The 23986-nt window shown below is 46.9% G+C and overlaps 1 protein-coding gene across 2 annotated transcripts in view; it reads left to right on the plus strand.

The window, feature by feature from the left end:
* Nucleotides 1–11691, plus strand: part of PPIC (peptidylprolyl isomerase C) — a 33487-nt gene extending 21796 nt beyond the window's left edge. Inside the window, exons 2-6 of one of the 2 annotated variants that reach the window (XR_005832553.1) lie at nucleotides 4408–4521; nucleotides 4985–5078; nucleotides 7410–7594; nucleotides 10530–11082; nucleotides 11485–11691. Coding sequence is in view for 1 of the 2 variants with exons in the window: in XM_040622540.1 (XP_040478474.1) it covers nucleotides 4408–4521; nucleotides 4985–5078; nucleotides 7410–7594; nucleotides 10530–10658 (522 nt within the window). In the remaining variant the exon portion in view is untranslated. Of the gene's footprint in view, nucleotides 1–4407; nucleotides 4522–4984; nucleotides 5079–7409; nucleotides 7595–10529; nucleotides 11196–11484 lie in introns of those variants that run through there. The other variant, XM_040622540.1, reaches the window with a different exon arrangement.
* Nucleotides 11692–23986: the final 12295 nt, after the last annotated feature.

The raw sequence follows: 23986 nt of genomic DNA on the forward strand, positions 1-23986 counted from the left end.
AGCAGCCTGCCAAACACCTGGGAGGCCAAGGGAGCTGCATGCGCAAAGGCCTCCAGCCAGCAAAGCCATCAGTGTTCAGAGGACGGAGAGAGGGGACAGGCTCCAGCCCAGGGTGAGTGGCCTGTCTTGATACAGGGCTGGAAGGGTCAGCGGCAGCAAAATCGGGCAGGGCCTTGGAGGCCACAGGAGTGGGTTTTGAGGCAGTCAATCTTATAATTTGAGGTCTTAGTCTAAGTACAGTTGGAGCCCCCGGGATTTAAGCATGGGATTGACATCATCTCATATATGCTTTTAAACAATTACTGTGGTCGCTCAGCGGAGATGAAGTGGGAGGTCATTCAGGCTCCGTGTCAGGGTCCAGAAGGCGATGGCGTGGATTTGGGTGGTAACCGTGGAAATGGGGACCAAGGGGGAGGGACGTGAAGTAGATGTTTTGAAGTATAACAGGACTTGCTGGTGGTTTAGATGGGGGTGGGGGAAACGAAGCAGAATTGCCAGAGAAAATACAAGATTCCCAGTGAGGTGTGAATTTCAGATGAACAGGAAGCATTTCTTAGTTTGAGTGTATCACCTGCAGTGTTTGGGAACAGACTTCGCCAAGCAAGTTTTTAAGCTCCCCAGGGCAGAGACCCACCCCAGATGGGGCAGCTAGGCTGGGCTGTCTAGAAGGGATGACAAGAAGGGAGGAAGCTGGTGGCTGCAGGAGGGGAAGTTAGGGCATCTCTGCCCCTCCGCTAGGGTGCTATCACGGAACAAGTTTTCCTCCACTCTACTCTCAGAATTAGTAATGTCTCTCCGTTCCCTTCCTACCAAATTTATCATGAAGTTCTTTTTTTTTTTTTAACGATTTTATTTATTTGTTTAACAGAAAGAGAGCACAAGCAGGGGGAGAGGTGGAAGGAAAAGAGGGAGAAGGAGACTCCCTGCTGAGCAGGGAGCCCAACATGGGGCTCGATCCCAAGACCCTGGGATCATGACCTGAGCCGAAGACAAACGCTTCACCGACTGAGCCACCCAGGCGCCCCTGTCATGAAGTTCTAAAAGATAATCGTGTAGGCGAGTCTTCTACAGATTTGACCCTGTCAAATGACTTTTTCAGTGGACTTTTTAAAACAGCTCAATACACGGGAAAATAGAGACATTAAAAATTATTTCTCTGAGGGGTTCCCGGGCGGCTCAGTCAGTGAAGCATCTGCCTTCGGCTCAGGTCATGATCCCAGGGTCCTTAGACTGAGCCCCGCATCAGCTCCCTGCTCAGCGGGGAGCCTGCTTCTCCCTCTCCCTCCCACTCCCCCTGTTTGTGCTTGCTCTCTCTCTCTGTCAAATAAAATTTTTTAAAAATTTAAAAAATTATTTCTCTGAGTTCGGAAAAGTAGATAAACTGGCCATCGCTCTAGTATTTTCCCCAGAAGTCCTTTGTATGTCCTCTGATTTCATTTAAAAAACAGGAATCTGGACTAAGAGAGGCGTGAGGTGCTGTCCCCACAGGGCCCTCAGTGTCACTCACCAGCCACCACCTCAGCCGCCTGCCCAGACCCATCCTGGAGCCTCGGGTCCTTGTTCTGGCTCACTGGTCTCAACATCCCCCAGATAGCCAGTTGCCACCCTGTCCTTCTCAGCAGATGCCAGGGGAATGTTCTGGGCAAGGTCAGGCACCTAGACTAAAGACAATAATGCTGCTGTCTTTCCACCTGCACTCATGGCCCAACTTGCTGGCACTTTCTAGAGCATGGAGTGGCCATGTGGCTTCGGCCTGGTGCCCCAGGGCAGGTGACTGAATGTGTGAAGCTCCATTTCCTTCTCTGTTAGTGGAGATAACATCTACCTCTGGAGTTTTTTGCATATTAGATGTGATAAAGCAGGTAAAGTGCTTAGCCGTGATTTAAGAGGTCAATTGTTAGTGTTATTTATGTTACCTTATTAATGCTCCCATGAAATTGCAGCCCTGGAAAGAACGGTCCTCTGTTGAACTGAGGAGCCAGAGCTCAGAGCTGAATGAAGTTGCCCAAGGTCCCACAGCCAGTTAGTGGTGGAGCGGGGATGTGAGAACAGTTTGCTCTTGGACTTGGCTTCTGCCCTAGCTGCTCTGAAAATGGAAGCGGGATTAACCCTACAGGGGTTGCGATCAGGCTGTGTGAGCGACTGTTTCCTCTGCCCTCTTTTCCCTACCTCCAGTGGCCCATCATTTTCAAATTTCAAAGGCAGCCCTCAGGGGAAAAAAGAAATGACTGCACTTACTCCTGCAGTGCAGTGTGGAATCCAGTTACCACCTCTGCCAGGAAGCCCACCCTGATCTCCACAGATAATCATCACCTCTGCCCATGACCTTTCATCTGTACTTGTTATAAAACCTGATTTTCCATGATATCATAGCTACTTACATATGTGTTTTCTGTGGGACTGTAACCTCCATGCAGGTAGGGGCTTTGCAGCCTCACCCCGTGTCCAGAACAGGGCCTGTCCGCAAGGGCACGCAAGCAGAGATGATCTCAGGGTGATAGGGTGCCGAGGGAGAGCGTTTGCCAGGCAGCCACCTTGGGTCCCCTGCACAAAGAGCCCATTTTCTGCCCCGGTGCTTTGGCTCCAGAAAGAACTCTGTCCATTCTTGTCCCGGGAGGCTGCTCCCCTCCCTCCAGGCCTGCTTCCCATCACCCCTTCTCCAGGAGGCCTTCCCTCAGCCCTTAGCGTCCCTCCAGGCCTGGGGATACAGCTTTCTTGCGTGCTTGATGACCAAGGAAGCCGTGATCTTATCATTTCCAGGGAGTCAGGAAAACTCCGCTGTATTTTTTGCTGTCAGTCACCCAGGGGAAGGACCCTGCAGTTTGGGGAAAAAAGCATAGTAGCATGTGTGCGAGGCTGCGCGTCAGAACGGCAGATTTTTATTGAAGAGTGTTGCTGGGTGAGGGGCCCTTTTTCTTCACCTTCTCCCGCTGCTCTCCCGCACTGTATGCTCCTTGCTGTCTCAGCATTCACAGGCTTCATTTTCTCTTCTGTGTGTTTAAAGTATGGCGTTCCTTTAAGATGATGTCCCTGATTCTTCTCCGGTGCTGCTTCGTCCTCGCCTGCTACTGAATGTACCATCCTGGGCTTGGAAAGCCCAGAAGCAGAAGCGACTTCTCTTTGACACTAGCCCTGGGCCACCAGGCTTCGGGTGTGTTAGGGCCGCTTCCTGTCCCCTGGCCACGCGGAACTGTCGTCCTCAAGCACTCTGCCTCATCTCAAGGGCACGGGCTTCAATACCGTCTATAAAGTTCTGCTGTATAAATAATAATACCGTCGTGGCTGCTGTGGCCATGTGAAAATTCTAAAATGCCACCCGGAGCACTAAATATCACATCACCCCGTGACAGACGTGCTGATATATTGGCAGGAGCTCTTGTCTTGCACTAAAGCTTGACAGTCTTTACTTCGTGATTTTTCTAAACTGTAAGACATCTTTTTTGTTTGATAACCCTTCTTATATTTTTTAAAGCCATCTCCCAAATGTCTTTTTTTACCCATTCAAACAGTAAATTGGTTCCTATAATCTAAACCCGCTAATAGAATGCCCTTCGACTCCGCAGCCTTTTCAAGCATTCTGGCTGCGTCATCCCAACACGGTGATTTGTGAAGCAAAACGTCTATCATTTCATTTCGGATGCAACAGTTTTTTAAAACTCGTTTCAGGGAACCTGTAAGGTTCATCTGCACGCAGTGTGACTCACACTCACTCCTGGGTACGGGCTTTCTTTCATCTATTCCCACATGTTGTGCCACAGAGAGAACACAGCGTCCCCGCAGGACTTTGGGGGCATGAGGACTGAGCTGGGCGACTGCGGTTGCGAGGGCTCTGGCGGGGCTCCGGACGAGGCTGGGGACTTGGAGCCTTAGGGAGTCCGAAGTGAGTGGCAGGCCTTCCAGAGGACTTGCTGTGCGTGTGGATGGCTTGCAGTTCTTGTGACAGCAGGTGTCTATGAAGCACTCCCTGCGAATTGGGGGCTGGTCGAAGTTACAAAAAAATAAATCTGGATGGTTAGACTATTTCTCTCCTTACCTGTTGTTCTCTCTTGCCAAGATCAAGACCATCACCTTTCAGAAGAGCACAAAGCTGGGAAAGGGGAGGTCGCTGCAATGCTGCCTGGGGGCGCAGGGGGCTTGGACTTCTCAGAGACCTCAAGGGCTGACTGGGACAGGACCGAGTCACACTGCAAACCCAGCACCTTGTGCAGTGCCTGGCCCCTGGGGGTGCTGGCCAAATATTGGCGGAATGAACGTTGTTTACAGATGGAATGCAGTCACACGATGGGTGTAGAGCTCCTTTATCAACTGCTTGCGGGAGAAGAAGGGCTTTTGCATCTGGATGCATTCTCAGATTGTACCTTTCACTTCCCATTGTAATCCTGTGCTCTGTCATTCACCCACACGCAGGTCTTCTTCGATGTGAGGATTGGCGACAAAGATGTTGGCCGAATTGTGATCGGCCTCTTTGGAAAGGTTGTGCCCAAGACTGTGGACAATTTTGTCGCACTCGCAACGGGGGAGGTATGTCTCAGTTTTGGAACCCTTACATGTGCATGGAAGGGGGTCTTCTTTCTTTTAAGCCCAGCATAAAGATGTCTTCCAGGAAGATGACTGTTGATCAAGCAGGCCCGATGAACCCGAGACATTCTTACAATATCTTACTTTATTTTCCTACAAAATGTTAATTCTTCGGGCGCTCGGTGTCCTTGGGGTTCTAGAAATTGAGGGGAAGCAATCAGCACGTGAGAATGCAGATTGCTGTCTTTTCACTCATTCACATTAATACCCTGCTTCCACAGTTGACCTATTTCTTTATCTTGGGTCCATCGATGATACATTTCTACTAGTAAATTGTTGCAGGGACCTAATTCCGTAGCTAGCTTGTGTCATTTTCTCACTTGGCCATGTCCAGATAAACACTGGGGTTCATCTTGCAGTATGGGTTGTTATCTACTCGTATATTCAACTGACATAATCTCTTTAGAAAGGATACGGCTATAAAGGAAGCAAATTTCATCGCGTCATCAAAGATTTCATGATTCAAGGAGGAGACATCACGAGTGGGGACGGCACCGGCGGTAACCATGTCTTTTGTATTTCTCCTTTGCTGCTTACCACCCTGAAACCCAAGATCAAGTCCGTGCATTCACCCCCTGAGTTGAATTCCCAGACATAAGAAACGAATTCCTCACGACCACCCAATTCTTCAGAAGGACAGGGTTTGGGGGGCCTCATCTCCCAAAATCTAATCACAGGTATGAATGAGTGAGGCCTCCTCACTTGAGACAGTATTGCTCTGGTTCATGATCTTTCCATAATGGAGAGATACTCATCCAGGAGACGGCTCGGCTAGACTCCCAGCTCCCAGCAGGCTGCGGTGGAGAAAGATGCCCCGCATGGGAAGGAAAGGTCGAATACAAAAGTGTGTGCACACGGGGTGGGCAGCCAGCCCCAAACACGGATGCGGTGGAGGAGGGCCGGGGGCAGCACGCCCCAAGGGTGAGACTGGAGTTGAGGTGGCAGGATAGCAGGCAGAGTTACCCCTCCCCCCTTTTTTTCAAATTCTTTCATTTTGTTGTTGGCTTTTCCAATAATAATAATAATGATAATGATAATAAAAGTAATCGATGAGTTGTCAGAATTATAATACACGTTTTTATAAGCAAAGTTAGGGTTCTGTGAAGCACAAATTATTAAATTCATGGGCCGTCACATATCCCTGAGCTGCTTGTTCCTCAGTGGGGACTGCACGCACCCAAGCTCTCTGTGCTGTTTTCCCTCCAAACTGTAGTGAGTCCTTTTCCCGAAAACACACGATGAGCTAACTACGGTAGAATGTAAATGTACTTCAGGTTTAAGATTTTTAACTCAGCAAGTACTCGTTCTGATAGGTATGAAATTGTTAACTTTTTAAAGAAACCCTTAGGCCCGTTTTCACGCACTACTGCTAATTTTATGTTTATTGCAATGATTTATTTATAACAAAATGGCTACTATTAAACCCTTGGACTTGCCAGGGCCTTCGGGAGAATTACTTTCAGGCCTTGCAGAAGTGCTGCAGGGTATGGGGATGGAGAATGAGCAGAGAAACACGTTCCGGTTACTTGGGTCGGTGGGGTGGGGGAGTCTGCCCGGGAGAGCAGCCCTCCCTCCCCCGCTGCTGCAGAGCTGGGTCTCCCTGGAAGAGCGTGCAGCTCCCAGTAGCAGTGCCCTTGACACTGGTGTCCCACTCTCCTGCCCTGGGGCCCAGCAGGACCAGTGACTGAGCTTTACTGGATCCTTTTTTCTGACTTGTCCCTCTTTGCCTTCCCTGCCGTGCCCGTGCCAGTGTGAAAGTGTGCACACACAGGTCTTGAGTTAAACTTCTCTGAGTTTTGGAGGAAGGACCTTTGGGATCACTTACATTTAGCCTAGAACCTCTCTGTGAGCAAAGCTGTCCTGCCAGGCCACCTCCTCTGTCGCTCACCAATCAGCTCTAAACTGCCTGCCTTTGGCAGCCATTTCTGGGCCGTCCAGCCGAGCCAGGATTTCAAGGTTGGCAACCACTGGATCAAGAGCCCTGCAGAAAGGGAGGAGGCAGGCATGACACGCGTTCAAGGTGCTGGAGGACAGAGCAGGTCCTTCTCATGGTCTGTCCTGTGCTCTTATGGAGAAACGGGTTCTGCTCTCCTTGCCACTGGGCTGGAGCCCCAGTCCCCATGGCCGCGTCCAGCTCTTCTGCTCAAGGTCGGATCACTGGGCGCTCCCGTTGCCATCACCTTCTGTAGCCTGGCGAGCCCGCAGGTGCCGTGTCTCGTGACGGCCAGGCCGGCTGCCTTTGCTCCAGCACGGACGCAGGCCAGAGCCGGGGCTGTAGGGTCAGAAAGTCACGGGACTGTCCGGTTCTGCTGTGCAGCTGTCAAGCTCTGTCACCTCTGCTTCCTCGTTTAAAGTGCGATTGAGAAGACCTGTTCCGTAGGGTTGTGAGAATTAGCTAAGGGTGCTTATTGAGTGCTGACTGCACCAGGGTTGGGTGCTGAGGCGGGAGTGATGTGGAGCTTGGGACAGACACAGAGCCAGGGAGATGGCTCATCCCACTTTCCCCATGGCTTAACAAGGCCATCCTGCCCTTCCTTCTTGTTTCAGAGTGAAATCGTTGACTTGCTTGACTGGGATCTTGCTTTGAGGCCAGAGGATAGCGCCATCTTGAAGGCTTTTGTGTGTTTATCTGAGGCTCTGGTGCCGTGCTTCTCGAAGGAGTGAATTTTATCACTTCCTTTATTTCTCCTTATGCTTGACCATCTTTCCCCCAGCCCCACGTCCTATAGGGTTCTATTAACCCATTCTATTAAAACCTTGAGGTACCCTTTGAAGCATTTACTTTCATATAACATCTGGTGATTCTCTCTTTTTAATTTTGCCCCACCCAGGTATAAGCATTTATGGTGAGACATTTCCAGATGAGAACTTCAAACTGAAGCATTATGGCATCGGGTGGGTCAGCATGGCCAACGCTGGGCCTGATACCAACGGCTCTCAGTTCTTCATCACCTTGACCAAGCCCACGTGGTTGGATGGCAAACATGTGGTATTTGGAAAAGTCATTGATGGAATGGTAATGTGATACGTTATTACGTCTCATTCAAAGCTTTATATTTATAGCGAGAGTCCTTTCAGTGATGTAGTTTAATCTTCAGATGTGCTTGTTAGAGATCCATCGTTCTATGCTGACTTGCCTCCTCAAAGGTGAACTGCGTGTGGTATTTTAATTGTGAGGAGCACGGGGGGCAGAAGGTGGAGACTTGACGCGGAAAAATGGAGGGCTTAATTTATGTCACTACTTGATATAAATGGAAACTCTTTTTTAACGTAACCGAATAAAGCCCGAGCCCCATATGTGCATATGGCAGATGATTATGCCACCTTAAAAAGGAAGGAAATGCTGGCACGTGCTACAACATGGATGAACTCTGAATATGTTGAGTCACAAAAGACCCTACGATTCCACTTTTAAAAGGTATCTAAAGTAGTCAGATACACGTAAAATGAAGTAGAATGGTGGTTGCCAGGGGCCGGCGGGGAGGAAGGAATGGGGCGCTGGTGTTCAGTGGGTACGGAGCTGCGGTTTTGCAAGAGAAGAAAAGTTCTGCAGGTGAGTTGTGCAATAATGGGACTACACTTCAGACTACGGCACCATACACCGAGAAATAGATAAGGTGGTACATTTTATGTTAGGCTTCTTACCACAGTTGAAAATAAAATATTAAAAAAAAAACCCTTGAGCACCACATGGTTCAGTACAGAAACAAGTGCCCTCCAAAGACACAGTCAGTAGAGCAAATACAATTACTAGAGGGAATTCAGATTCCTGCAGGTATGGCTCAAAGAATGTCTCAGGGGTCCAATTCATAATCCACAGAAACACTTCTTAAAATCCTTATTCTCCTCTGCTCCCAACATTTCTCCTCCTTAGCAGCTGCCCACAGAAGCTATCCCAACTCCTCAACTAGCAAGGGTAAGGTTTGCCCAACCCAACTCTGGGCCATTCCTGACCACCCCCCCACCCTCTCCCGTATTTGACTTGGTTTCATTTTTTTTTCAATGGTTTTATTTATTTATTTGAGGGAGAGAGAGAGAGAAGAACAGAGAGAGAGGGAGCATGAGCAGAGAGAGAGGGAGAGGGAGAAGCAGACTCCCCGCTAGCAGAGACCCTGACACGGGACTCGATCCCAGGACCCTGGGATCATGACCTGAGCTGAAGGCAGATGCTTAACCAACTGAGCCACCCAGGCTCCCCAATTTTGTTTCATTTTCATGTGAGCTGTTCTGTCTCTTCCATCCAGATGCAAGTGAAACAAGCTCACTTGCGACAGTTCTTCCACAGCTTCTGCCCCCTGTCCTGAATCTACCCATCGAAAAGCCAGGAACCGAGCTGACCCACTCAGAACCCCCCTCACAAGGCACGGAAGTATTCAGCCTGAGATAGGATTCTCGTTGGCAAGTGAGACAAGAGGGANAGAGGGCAGACACGTATCACTTCATATATCACCTTCCACCCTATACAATAAAGGACAGGCCTATAGTCTCCTGAGCCGTAACTGTCCTTTGAGGCATCTATTCTTGCACAGTAACGAACGCCAGCACTCCTCAAGTCTCTCATGGAGCCACGCTCTTGAAGTGAGCTGCGCGTGCATGTGCCCCACCAGTTTGCGGTTTTGACCAGCGGGCCTAACCAGGGTTTACAAAGTTTAAATGTAACCAGGTTCAAACATTCATGCCATGAGTGTTTTTGAACACACTGTGCTAACCTGTAAGACAAATGAAGAGTGCAAGTCTTGTGGTTTTTTCTTCTGGTCATGGTTTTTCTTCCCCCCCCTCTAGATCTTCTTAGTGCCCTACCCAACTGTACCAACTTCCTTCCCCCCACTCGGGTGCGTCGTGGGAGACCCGCTGCCTGGTCTTAGAGGAACAGTCCTCAACATTTTATGAGTCCTAGACTTCTTTGAGTAATTAATGAAAACTATAGACTTTCTCTCCAGGAGGAAAAAAGTTGTGTGTGTGTGTGTGTGTGTGTGTGTGTGTGTTTTATACCGTTTCAGGGAATTTTCAGAATCTCTTGAATTCACCCAGACATCATCTGGGTTGCTTCGTTAATGCTATGCTTTTCTTGAGCTCCCCCTCAGACTTACAGAATCAGAACATCCAGAGGTGGGCCCACAAATAAGCATTTTTAAAAACTGTGGGAAAATATACATAGAAGTTTCCATTTTAACTATAAATAAGCATTTTTAAAAATGTTCCACAGGTCATCAGAGAGGTAGCCACTGCTTTAGGCATACATGTGTACAGATGTGTGCACAGACACAATGTTTAGAAATATATATTATCAGAAGAAGAACACTGGTCTTTTATCTTAGGTTAACCTAAATTGGCCAGCGACTGGGTTAGGTGGTACCATGTCCAAGGCAATGAGACCCTTTTTGCTATTTTTGTCTTAACCCCGTTTGGGAAACTGGTCAGAAGCCAACGTTCCTAGTCCCGGACCAGTCCTCCCTCCTTCAGTGTGAAGCTCAAGGTGGTACCTGGGATGTGCAGCCCTGAAGGGGAAAGAAGGGGCCTTCACACCACTGTGGGGTCAGGGTCTCTAACTCCACCTGTAGATGATTGACTTGGGTCAATGTTGACTCCATGTTGACTCTTACATTGGGGTATAAAGTGGGTAGAAATACATTTAATTAGAGCTGTGTGTTTATGAAAATATCTAATTATTTTTAGACAATAAAATGCTAATTAAAAGAAGTGAGGAAATAACACAAATAGGTTCTTTCAGTAACAAGGGCGTGGGTTAATGTTATTCTGTTATATATACATTTCCTGAATATTTTCAGTTTTCCATAGTTGCCTTGCATGACTTGTATCATACCCAAAACAACAACAACAACAACAAACCTGGTTTCCTCCTTGGGCTCTCGGACTAGGCACTGATTTCACCTGTGATCCCCATAGTTGTCAGTCACAAGTGAACCAGGGGTGTGCTTTTCTCTCACCAGACCGTGGTCCACTCCATAGAACTTCAGGCAACTGACGGGCATGACCGTCCGCTCACCGACTGCTCCATCGTCAACAGCGGCAAGATAGACGTGAAGACCCCCTTTGTGGTTGAGGTCGCTGACTGGTGATACAACGGGCGGAAAACAAGGAACACACTCTGGCAGGGATGTGTGTGTGTGTGTGTGTGTGTGTGTGTGTGTGTGTGTGTGTCTTTTGATTCTCCCAAGTTACTGTTTTGCTTTGTTTTCTCACTTCTGTGTTTCACCCCCAATCACAGGAAAGTGCAAAACATCAACTACTCCCTGTTTAGTTTGCATGAATTGTGGTCAATCACTTGTTTAGGGACTTTGCACTTAAAAGACCTATCCCCTTCCTCCAATGGTGCTATTTTTAAACTAGAAAACTTTGTATTGTCTGTTTTCTTTTGAAGAACACAATCATTATTTTGCTGATTTATTCGTGATCCCCAAGTCGTGTGATGCTGAAAGTTTGTCTGAAGAAGATGGGGATGTGAAGTTTGTTATTTTGTATTCAAACAGAAATTCTTTGCAGGTAAAGGGAGATCTGATGAGTGTAATCTGTAATCTGATATATGTCATGGGGACTTTTACCTGATAAAAGGTGCTTTTGTGTCCTCTATATTAAATGCTTTTTATATAGGTCAACTCCTTTTGCAAGTCTTTTTTTTTTTTTAATTTAAAGTTCTTTAAAAAATTCATGACAAAAACACATGTACTCTAATGTAACAATGACCAGATTAGAGAGGGTTCTGTAAATCAGAATGCTAACACAACTGGATAATTTGGGATAGGAGTGCACAGAATTGATACCTAACCACATCCCAAATACCTGAGCGGATTAATTTACTAATGTTTACTCACTGTAACATTTTTACAAAGTTCCCTTGAGTTCAGTTGCAACAAAAAGGCTTTTTTTTTTGTTCATTTACACAAGGAGCATGAAGATTTGGACTGTGCTTAAACTAGATGGGAAAGTGGAACCCTGCAGGGACCTTGTTGGAACATACCTGGCCAGAACAGAGTGCCTGATCTCTGTTCAGATAGGAGTGGTATCTCTTCGAAGAGCCCCGTTGCTTCTCCTCTAGGACCCATGGAGTGAGGACCCCCAGAATTCCATCCAATCCATTTCGTCAATAAAAAAAAGAAATAAGAAGTAAATAAATTTTGAGAACTACCTTTTTAAAAAAATTCCATCTCCATGGGGTGCCTGGGTGTCTCAGTCAGTTGAGCGTCTGCCTTTGGCTCAAGTCATGATCCCGAGGTCCTGGGATCGAGCCAGAGTCAGGTGCCCTGCTCAGCGGAGAGTTCGCTTCTCTCCCTCTGCCCCTCCTCCCACTCATGCACGTGCGCACGCACGCACACACACACTCTCTCTCTCTCTCTCTGTCTGCCCCCTCCTCACTCACTCTCTGAAATCTTTTCTTAAAAATTGCATCTCTTGAGCAGTAGTCTAAGAAAACTGTTATAACAGGAGATGAGATGAAATGAGCATTCTCAGCTAATCACTACAACCCTCTCGGTGAGCAAATTTTTTTCTAACAAAAATGTACTAAAGGCCTTTGAGACACTAGGTACCAGTTTTGAGTTTTGAAATATCGCAGAGGACAATGAGAAAATGACCTCGGGGAACCTACATTCTAGAGGCAGAGACAGAATAAATACGGTGACAAACAAAAAGCCTGCCAGTCGTGTGAAGAAGACACGCTCACGTGTGCTGTGGTGGCTGGGAGGGGGGTGCTGGGTGAGGGGTCTGGGAAGGCCTCCTGAGGGGCTGAGAGAGGAGAGAGCAGTCGGGTAGCACTGTGGGCCTTCCCGGCAGAGGGGGAAGCATCAGTAATGAGGGTCCTGAAGTGAGAAGGAGCAGGTTCCAGGGCCCGCTGGAGCCCGAGAGGTCAAAGGGCCCAGGCTGAGACTGGACTGTTCTGGGCCTGGGTGCCAGGGTCGAGTTCTTCCTTGATGGATAGTACAATGGGAGCTATCAGTGTTAAGCTGGGGAAGGGCATGGCGTGGTCTGCGTTTAAGAAAGATTATTTCATCTGCCACAAGGAGGATTTTTGTAGGGGAGCTAGCATACACATCCAGAAACTCAAAGCATTCACATCCTTCGAAGTCCTGTTCCTGGGACTTTGCTCTGAAATGTGATGTCAAATTGTCACGAGCATCACTGTTTGGTCAGTCCAGCATCCAGTCCTCGTGGCCTGGGGATGGCCACCCATTTTCTTTGGGGAATCAGCATTCTCTCAAGCACTTCTTATTGGTAGGGGAGGCCGACCCTATGGATGGGTACATACGTAGCCTGGCAAACTCATTTATTAGCTCACTTGGTAATTATTCACTGAGTGCTGGGTAGAGCTGTTGATGGTGGCAGCCATAGTGGTTCCCATGAAAGAAGACAAATGATTCAAACATGTACCACATGAGTATGTAATGGGATATCCGGTAGTAATAAGTCTCTGAAGAGAAACGGCACGGAGAGAGGGCAGAGAGTGAAGAGGTGGTCTGAGAAGTCCTGAGTGCAGGCTGAAGGAAGCGAGGGGGCAGCAAGCCACGGGGACATGGAGGGAAGGGTATGTGAGGCCGTGGCCCTGGGGGATGGTCCAGCTGGTGGTTTCAAGAAAGATCAGGGTCCAGGTGTGCCAAGCAAGGGTGGTGGGGGAGTGAGGTGGAAGAGGAAGCAGGGATGTCCTGTCCGGGGCCTGGGGACTGGCTTGGGGAAAGGCAGGTGACCCCAGTCACGGTAGTGAGTCTCAACTGTGAGACTTCCAGTGGAAATGTTGGGAACGAGTTGCTGTCTTTCTTCTCAGAGGCTGTAAAGGAACAAGCCTGAGAATGCAACTGACACAAGGGTAACTGATTCAGGAAACAGGAAGCTGTATTCCTGAAGACACCAACGAGCCCCTGAGTCCAGCCATGCCTGAAGCACATCTCTACCCCGAGCTCTTCAGCTCTGCAAACTAATACATTTCTTTTTTTTTTTTGCTTAAGCCAGGGCAAGTTGAATGTTTGTGACTTGGAACTTCAAGTCTTTGTCTAACAGAGCAATACTGAAAAGTTTTATGTATAAAAATGGGAATTGCAGGGGCACCTGGCTGGCTCAGTTGGTAAAGCATGTGACTCTTGGTCTCGGGATCATGAGTTTGAGCACCATGTTGGGGGTAGAGTTTACTTAAAAAAAAAAAAAAGAAAGAAAAGAAAAAGATGTGAATTGCAGAATTATTTATGCTAGCAAAAGACTGGAAGCAACTTGGACGTCCCCAAAATGGTTATAAGTCGTACATCCCATAATAGAATAACATGCATTCATTAAGATGAATGATACAAAACTTAGAGCAACATGAGAAGATGGCCCTTTTCAAGAAAAAAGTAGGAATTCTGTGTGCAGCATGATCTCAAGTGTGTAAATACATTCTCACAAGGCAAATGCAACAAAATATAAATTGTCATGAAGCAAATCCAATGAGGGGATTTTTAAACTCTTAAATTGCTTGTTTTGGTCTTCCAATTTTCCTCTAAGGTACATTTCTTCTTAATAATTAGAAAAAATGTATTTAAAAAATGTTTTTAAGGTAACACGGGAGGAAACTGGAAACAAATATGCATTAGACACAAAACAGTGCTGTCTCAGTGTCATAGGGCAGGCATGTGAGCTGCTGTTCCCTGTGTGCATAGGGACATGTACTTTTGCCATGTAGTGGGTTTTTTCTTTTAATTTGTATGAGCATAATGACATCTCTCTCGTGACAAAGCAAAAAGGGGTTCACTTTCAAAGGGCTGAAGCTCTGAGAGCACTTAGCGCACGGGGAGTAAATTGCCAGGCTTTCTACTCCACCAGATGGCCAGTAAGCTAAGGACACACCTCCTGCTCAAAGCTGTTTGTTTCCCGCACATGGAAGGTTCACGCCTTAGACCAAAAGCATCAGCAAGCTCACAACTATCAACTACTAATTTACAAAAAGCCTGTGCTTTCTGGAAAAGCTTTTGAAATCAACAGTTTGCTCTTTTGGCAATCGTGCTGTGAAAAGGACACGTAGTAGCCAAGGGCTTGTGCAGAATCGGGAAAATTATACTGGCCACCACCATCAGCATGCCCCCATTATTAAAATTTGGTCCTGTTTCACTTTAATAAACAATTTAAAGTATTTTGGTATCTTGAGCCCTGAGTTGTTTTATTTGAAGGATTATTTAGCAATTTTGGGGATCTTCGAATAAGATACGTTATAGCAAAATTTATTCCCGGGACAGATTGATTAGAAGGACACTTTCAAAATAATTAACGACTTCATTTTGGATGAGTTTTCAGGTTTTGAGCAGAACTCACCAAACTCCTTTTTTGAAAAGTTCAGCCGTTCTGAGTTATATAAAGACAAAAACATGGCAAGGATTTTATAGCAGGGAAAGGATTTGTTTTTGTTTTTCAACATTCCTATAATTCAGACAGCTGAAGAAATCTTTGATCTGGAAGACTTGGAAATTCAAAGCCCCCTTAAGGCATTTTTTTTTTAATTAAGAAAGAGTAAAAACAGTATTTGTAATGGAAAATTTTTGTGCTGTTAAGTACATAAGGGCTTCTACTTAAGTCGGTCATTCATCTTGTGGACTTCAGATTTTGGCCAAGCGTAAGTTTTAGGTGTGATATAACATCACCTGCTTGGAGGTTTGCTGGCGTTACTGATATTCTTGAGTGATGGAAAAGTCCCTGGCACTAACACAGAACAACAGTGACGAGCCACAGGAGTCCCGTCTGGAAGAGAGAGAGAAAAAAAGGTCCATCTGACAAATATTCAAGTCAACACTAAATGCATCACCAAACCCATACCTGGAATTTTCATCCCATGCAACGGAACGCTCAAGAGTCAGGATTTGGAGGATATGGAGAGAGCCCAACATGTCAATATCCCTGCAGTCCCACTCCTGAGGTTTCTTGAGAAGTCATCTGTTCCCACATCCATTAATTTTTCAGAGGGTAGGAAGGACTTTCTTCCCAAAGCACACTGGGCATTTAAAGTACTGTGAACACTCTGGTCTCCTTCTGTCCCAGGTGCTAAATAGTATGTCCTGTAATTTGGATAGATACCTCAATTTGAAAACTTACAACTTTTCTTCCCACCTGGACGCAGAGACAGGTCTGCTCCCTGAGCCTCTTCTGGGCACCAGGACCCACACTGTGACAGGATGTCACAAGGACAGGAATGAGAACCGGTCAGCATGGAGCAGAGAAGTTCGACTCCATTTATCCCCGTCAGCCAGGAAGGACAGTTCTCTCACAAAGATCTCAGAACTTGTGAGGTGCTTCCAAATCTTATACAAGCTGTTTGCTCTGTCTTGCAAGCCTCCCTCCCCGCTTCTGCTCCCCCCACCCTTCAAGGCTCAGTACGGGGCTCGCTCTCTGAGCCTTTACTGGAAACGTCCTCAGCCGGGGCTCTAACTGCTTACTCCCAGATGTCTTCCATCTCCTCCTGGACGGAAGGCTCCTCTAAGGCGAGGGTTAGGTCTTCACTGAAATCCACCCCCGGAGTTTTATACATAGTCGATGCTCAGTAAGGGTGTTCAGAACCAGTAACCAAAAACAGTATGTCTACATTTACACCACGAGGTACTTCAAAACCTCTCAGGACTGTAAAGACTGTTGAACACTGGCATTCATCTTTCGGCTGTTTCTACTCTTATTCAAAGACTGACCTTTAAAAAATACGTAGCTTCTGCGTTGGGGTTGGAAGGGTCTGGTAGAAGTGGATGGACAAAAATGAGGTGGGTGTCCAACAGTCAAAGGGAAGATGCAGGTGGTGGTGAGATTTAAGCGGCAGTGTCTATGCTGGACGGTAGCTGGCGTCAATGTCACTCCTTGGTTGCGAGTGTGGCCGGCTGCTGGCAGCTGGCGGAGGCCCAGCCCTGAGCCGAGCCGCTTGGACTTAACCTGAGAGGTGATGAGAAACCGCTCTCTCCAGTCGTAAATACTCTGGAGGTTGGGTCGTGCACCCTAGGAAGCCTCGCATTTGAATCCTCATCTGTTAGGGGATTCATGCGGCCTGCCTGGTGCAGGGGGTGCGGTGCGGTCCATGAGAAAAGTGCACGATCACACCACACACCACCTGGAAATTCAGGCAGGTACCGATATCCTGCACTTTGTGATCAACCTCACAGCTTTGCTCTCTGTGCTCTGCTCTGTTCCTGGCTGCAGAGCATCTTCCAGGCCGTTGTGCAAGAAGTGGGAGGGAATTCAGCCCCGATCTAGCACCACAATGGGAAAAATCCAGGTGAGTCCCCACCTGCCGGTGGGTCAGTGTTGCATCTAGTTTTGCTTTCACGCTGCTGCAGATGTAACTCACGGGGGAGGGATCAGCAGCACTGGAGAAGAGACCAAGAAGGAAAGGATTTTTCCAGAAACCTGGAGCTCCCTGGGGATAGGGGTCCTGTTTTCCTTCAGCCTGCTACAATAAAGCACCATAGACTGAGTGGTTTGTAAACACCATTTTGGAGGCTGGTGGCAGATTTGGGGACTGGGGAGGGTCCTCTTCCTGGTTCATGGACTGACATCTTTTTGTGGTATCCTTGCATGGTGGACGGGACAAGGGAATTCCCTGCTCTCATGACCTAACCACCTCCGAAAGGCCCACCTCCAAATACCATCACACTGGGGAGTAGGTCTCAACATATGAATGGGGGGGGGGGGACAGAAACATTTAGTCTATAGCAGGTCCCAACCTCCCACTCCCAGCCCCAATCAGTGAATGGCACCACCATCCAATCCCTGTGCAATCCCCAAACCCATCCTTGACTTCTCTCTCCCTTCCTTCTACTTTCTACATCCACCGCGAAGGTCATTGGTAAGCTGCGTACCACACCTTGAATATCCTTGAATATCCTCCTCTTCACTGCTACCGCCCTCCCACGAAGGGTCATCTCTCACCCAGACTACTCAAGGGGTCCCCTGACAGTCTCTCTGCTTCAGACCCTGACCCTGCCGGTCCATTCTCTGTCAGCAGCTAGAGCGCTCTTTTAAAAATACGTTGGCTCAAGTGTGTTACATAATGTGCGTTACCCTGAACGGCATATCGTTTGTGGATGTTTGCAAGCTGTCTGAAGAGTTTTTAAAATTCATGCTTTAGAATGTCTCACGCCTGGGGCACCTGGCTGGCTCAGCCAGAGGACAGTGCGACTCTTGATCTCTGAGTCATGAGTTCAAGTCCCACATGGTGTGGAGAGATGACCTAAATAATAAAAAAAAACTTGAAGAAATTTTAAAAATGTCTCATGACTAATAAAAAATAAATGAATGTAAAAAATAAAATCGTCAATTATACCTCAATAAAGCTGAATAAAAGAAAATAAAATAGATCATATTTCTTCTGTGTAAAACCCATCAATGGCTTCCCATTGCACGTAGGCTATATGTCAAAGTCTTGAACGCCGCCTCCAGAGGGGAGCGCTGGAGGATCTGGTGTGAGCCCCTCACTGTCCTCCACACTCACTGGCTTTCTGTGGAGACTTGACTACAGTGCTTTCCTGATTCAGGGCTTTAGAACCTGCTCATGTCTCTGCAACACACTCCCCTCCCCCATTCTTTGCCCAGCTAAATCCTTCAGCACTCTTTAGGTCTCAAGTTCAACGCCACTTCCTCAGAGAAGGTTCCTGCCCCGCCCCAAACTAAATTAGATATCTTCCGTGCAACGTAAGTAAATCTTCATTGTTCCTCATAGCACTTAACACACTTCATAATGACAAAATTTGGGGATTTTTATCCATCCAGTATCACATTATTCTGTAAGTTCCATGAAGTCACAAATTCAGATTCAAATTTAGAAAGATACCAAGGCTTTAGAAAGACATTTTGTTGCCTTATGTGATGAAGAAAAATTACCATGATAACCAGATATAGAAGTTCATATGAAAGAAGATAATTTTGAAGTGCAGTAGCTCTTATCTTTTACTGTTTAAAATACCTCATGAGTTTTGTTGACCTGCTGATGGGTTGGACTGTTGTCCTAAAGGTATCATCAGCCTTCTGTTGTAGCCGTCCTGACAATCTTTGACTCTGTGTCTGCTCCCCCTAGAAGTATGAAGGTAATTTTTTTTAATTAAAAAAAGTTTCTAAAAGGTTTAAACATTTAAAAAATATGCAGCACGAAAATAATTTGAAATGTCCTAGTGTGGTTCTCAAACTTCCTCATGCTCGAGAATCACCTCAATGGCTGAGCAGATCTCCAGGCCCCACACTCAGAGCACTGGAGTCTGGACGTCTGGGGCAGGACCTGAGAAATTACATTTCTAGCAAGTTCTTGGATGATGCTGAGGCTGCTGGACCTGGGTCCAAACTTGGAGAACCACTGACCTAGGGCGTCCCCCAACCATGGCAGGATGGCTTCTAATCAGTGAAAGAACTTCATCATTTGTTAAGAAGGATAGTTTAAGAAATCATCCAAGTGTGTAGTTACCCAATCAAATTAGTGAGCAACTGTAGGAAACCATTGTTTTCAGAGCAGGATGTGATGAAACATTATGGGAATTTGGGAAGATGTGAGCAAATCCTAATTCAAGGTCACTGACTCTACACGCGATTATGAAGCATGGAGCCAGCCTTGAGCTGGGCGCTGGGAACACAGGCGCCGGGCCTCTACTCCTTCAACAGTGTCTCCTGAGATCGACTCCTGGCCCCGCACTGGAGGAGGGTGTAAACAAGTCAGAGGATGCCCTCGTTCTCAGGCAGTTCATGTTCTTTGCAGGGGGGAAGACAGTAAACAAATAAACAAACAGGATAATTAAAAATGGTGAAAACTGCCATGAAGTCACAGTTTGCTCTGATACACGAGAAGTCAGAGAAAGACAAACACCATATGATTTCACTTCCATGTGCAACCAAAAAACAAATGAACAAACACACAAGCATACAGATAAAAAGTGGCAGTTGCCAGAGGGGAGAGGGGTGGGGAGATGGGCTGAATAGGTGATGAGGATTCAGAGATACAAACTTTCAGTTATAAAATAAGTCACAGAGATGAAAAGTACAGCACAGGAATATAGTCAACCATATTGTGATAACGTCGCATGGTGGCAGAGGGTGACTGCAATTACCATGGAGAGCACTGGGTAATGCAAAGAATTGTTCAATCATTGTGTTGCACACCAGAAACTAATATGTGTCAACTCTACTTCAATAGTAAAAATGTTTCCAAATCATGGTGACCAAAGAGGGGCTCTTTGTGGAGGGGATATTGAAGCTGAGACCTAACAGGTGAGAATGAGCATCTTCTCAAGGGAGAAAGGGTATTTCAGGCGGAGACCAGTAGGTCCCAAGGAGGGACCAGGGTTGGCAAGTCCTGGGGACTGAAATGCCAGTGTCACCGGTTGGATGAATACCAACAGGAGGAGAGCAAAGGAACTTGGAGAGGGTGGCAGGAGCTTCAGCTTTACGTGGGAATGGAAGCTTCTGGAAGATCGTGAGCAAGTGACATGATCTGAGGGACACTTTAAAAAGACATCCCTGGCTCTGGTGTGCACAACAGAGTGCAGCGGAAGTGGATGCGGAGAGACGCGGGAGGAGGCTGCAGTTGGGAGCACAGAGCTTGGTTTAATCAAGTGGGCTGGGGGAGCACCCGGTAATCTGCGAAGTCGTGTGATACGCCTAGCTCTTTCCCACTTGAGTATTCATGTGTGGTTCAAATATGCACATGAATACGAACAGCTGTAATGGGAAGCTGATGGGGGAGTGCACTGGCCTAAATGTGGGGGATAAATTTTCAAAATCTGATTTCCTTTATTAACTGGCAGCCTTGGTCAAGCTACTCTGTCTTTTTCTTTCACTTTTCTCTGTAAGTGCAATGGAAAGAATACATACTCCTAAAGATGTCATGAGGCTTCCGTGGGACAGTCTACGGACGGAATTTAGCCTAGTACCTCTTGGCACCCAAATTAGCACCTAGTCATATCAGCTACTTACCAATCCTTCTGGTCTTCGCTTTCTTCTTCAATAAAAGCTCATAAAAGTTTGTAAACTTGTAATGGGATGAGGTCTGAAAAACCGACATCCAACAATACTTAGCACTCAGCAGGAGCTCACAGGATTCAGATACACAGGAGTATCTAAATAAATAGAGTATCAAAGCTGGAGATACTGTTGAGGCCTCTCTGATGATGGGAGACTTGCGAAGACAGAAAATGTTTCACATTTTAGAGGTCTACTCCTAGGATATAAAACCAAGTTCTTCTCTAGGTAATTACATGGACTCCAGGGGTTTACCATTTTAATGTACCCTCCTCCACCTCACACAAAAATAAATGCCTCTTCACCCTCACCAGAGCCCCAACTTTCACTCTATATGTGCGGGGGGAAGGGGGGCAGAAAACCTAAACGTGGTAGAAATCTCAGTTTTGACTTACTGTCTACTTTTTCCCTGGGTTTCTGGGGATGAATTCAAAATCTGTAATTATCATCAAGGATGAAAACCACAACAAGGCCCAGATGAAAAGGATGGCTTCAAAGTTGTGTATATAGAGACGGGAGAAGACAGCCTCATTCCCCAAATTTTATAACCAATTCAATTAAATGGAAAGACACTTTCCAGTAAATGGCCAGAAATTCCAAAAAAACAACGATTATGTCTCTATTCTTTAGATGCCTAACACAGTGCTTTAATCCGGTGAGGGAACTCAAATGCGTGTCATTGAACGAGGAGATGAGTACCTGAATACATATTCCAAAAGGGTATCAATGAGACCACGTGTCTGTCACCTTTGCTGCTTTCCTGCTACTGTCTGAAATGTTGGTGTCCCACCTCCCACCCCCAAATTCATACATTGGAACCTAATTCTCAATGTAGTGGTGTTTGGAGGTAGGACCTTTAGGAGGTAATAAGGGATGGGTGCCCTTCTCAGAGCCTCCAGAGAGATTCCTCACCCCTTTTCTGTCACATGAGGATACAGTAAAGAGAACCCCACATCGGACACCAAATGTGCCCGGGCCCTGTCTTGGGCTTCCCAGCCTCCAGAACCGTGAGAAATAAATTTGGTTGCTTACAAGCCACTAAGTCCGTGTTATGTCTGTTATATAGTCTGAAAGACTAAGACAAGTACCTCCCTGTGGCCACCTCCAACAGCCCAGGAGTTGAATCGACGTTCTTCTCTTCATAGTGGGTCCTGCAGGAGGTATAAAAGTCAGCAGCCATGAAAGAAGGGTAGTTCGTAAAGCATCTTACATCCTCACATCCCTGAAACAGTGGTTCCTAACATCTATGCGTATTGGCATCAACTTGGCAGTTTTTCTAAGTACCCAGAGACAGGCCCCACCCGGCCCAGATTGAGTGATTCAGAGACCCAGGTGATTCTGCTGCGTACGTATCCCTGAGTGAGAACTATTGTTTGAGAGGTTATCAGGGATGGGAGCATTGCACCAAGTATGTGTGCCCAAATCCCTCCTGCATCCTGGCAAGTATCATGAATTGGTTAGTATATGACATCCTGACTCACTCAAAATCCTTTAAAAAAATAAAACTTGAAAAACTTTTAGGTAAATATGCACGACATGACATTTACCCTTTTAACCATTTTAAAGTGTATAGTTCAGTGGCATAAGGTACAGTCACACTCTTGTGTAAGCATCACCGTCACCCGTCTCCAGAACTTTCTCTTCTTCCCCAGCTGAAACCCAATGAAGAGGAATTCCTCATTTCTCCCTCCCTTAGCCACTGACAAGCACCATTCTACTTTCCGTTTCTAGGGGCTGGACTATTCTAGATACCTTGTATAAGGAGGATCACGCAGGAGTTGTCCTTTGTGAGTTATTTTACTTAGCATAATGTCCTCAAGGTCCATCTGTGCTGTAGTCATGTGTCAGAACTTCCTTCCTTTTGAGGACTGAATAATATCCCATTGCATGCACAGACCACATTTTGTTCATCCATTCATCTATCGATGGACACACTGATGGGTTGCTCCCACCTGTTGGCGTTTGTGAATAATGCCAAGAACTGAGGCGCACACATAATCTATTCATCCCTTGACTTGACTTCTTTTGGGTAAACACCTGAAGCAGAGCTGCTAGATCACACGGTCACTCTAATCTTTTGAAGAACTGCCAGACCATTCTGCACAGACGTGGCACCATTTTACATTCTCCCCAGTAATGTATGAGGGTTTCAAGGTCTCTGCATCCTTGCCGACACTCGCCGTTGGCTGCTTTTGATAGTAGCCACTCTAATGGCTGTGCTGGCCCCCTCGGCCGAGCCCGTGCAGCAGCCATTACCATTTGAGCAAAGAGCTGAAAGCCATTTGTTATTTCTAAAATGTGAGCATAAGATTTCTTTTTTTTTTTTTTTTAAGATTTTATTTATTTATTTGACAGAGATAGAGACAGCCAGCGAGAGAGGGAACACAAGCAGGGGGAGTGGGACAGGAAGAAGCAGGCTCATAGCGGAGGAGCCTGATGTGGGGCTCGATCCCAGAACGCCGGGATCACGTCCTGAGCCGAAGGCAGACGCTTAACCGCTGTGCCACCCAGGCGCCCCTTGAGCATGAGATTTCTATGCTTTTCGAAGTGAAGTGACTGAGGATTTACCAGGTAGGGATGGTCAGCATTATCAGGGTTGTAGAGATGGCCAAAGGTTTGAAATACTCCGGTGGGGCAGGAAGGACACCAGGGGTGCTGGGCTGGAAATGGCCGCATGGTGGAGGCGAGGCCCAGGAGGGGCTCTGCACGAAGAACTGGGGGAATCTGAGACCAAGCCCAGGCACACCACCAAATCCACCAACTAGGAGCATGGCAGATACGGCTAACCCCATATCCTGTCTCCAGTGGCAATGGGTTTTCTCTTCCTTCTCTTATTGTTTTCATCCCTCTACTCTTTACTGCTCCATTGTCTATGAATCTGTGCTTTGAAAAATCCAGGTTTTGTTAAAAAAAAAAAAAAGAAAAGGAGGGGAATGGAATATATACACTGAATGTCCATTATTTGCTTGCGTGTGGATGAAATATCTCTGCAAGTACACACATAAACGAAGCACGGGGGGGGCGGTGCGGGGAGTGGGAATACAGGAGACAGGATGGGAGATTTTTCTTTTTTATATATCCTTTCATATGTTGTTATTACATTTTCAGCTGGGGAAATACATTCCTTCATCTTTCCAATGTCCATTCCCGAACTGCAGCGAACTGCAGAAAGTTCCAGCCCCTTCCAGACTCCCTTGAAGCTGGGGATCGATGATAAGGTTCTGCCAAGTGGATGCTTTCATGAGACGGAGTGGAAGATGGAAGTGGGTGAATGCCATCTTCCGCTCTGTGGGGCTGTAGTTGTGGGCAAGCAAGGCCATGGGTGCTGAGAGGCAATGATGGTGAGGTGGTACCTACTGGACACTGTTCCAGGGCCCAGGCCCCTGCTATGAGGCAGTTACGGTGGTTGCAGCGACTTCCTGATCTTACTTGCTGGTACCTGGATCACAGCTGCACT

Source organism: Ursus maritimus, unplaced genomic scaffold (assembly GCF_017311325.1).
Source record: "Ursus maritimus isolate PB19 unplaced genomic scaffold, ASM1731132v1 scaffold_5, whole genome shotgun sequence".
Taxonomy (NCBI): domain Eukaryota; kingdom Metazoa; phylum Chordata; class Mammalia; order Carnivora; family Ursidae; genus Ursus; species Ursus maritimus.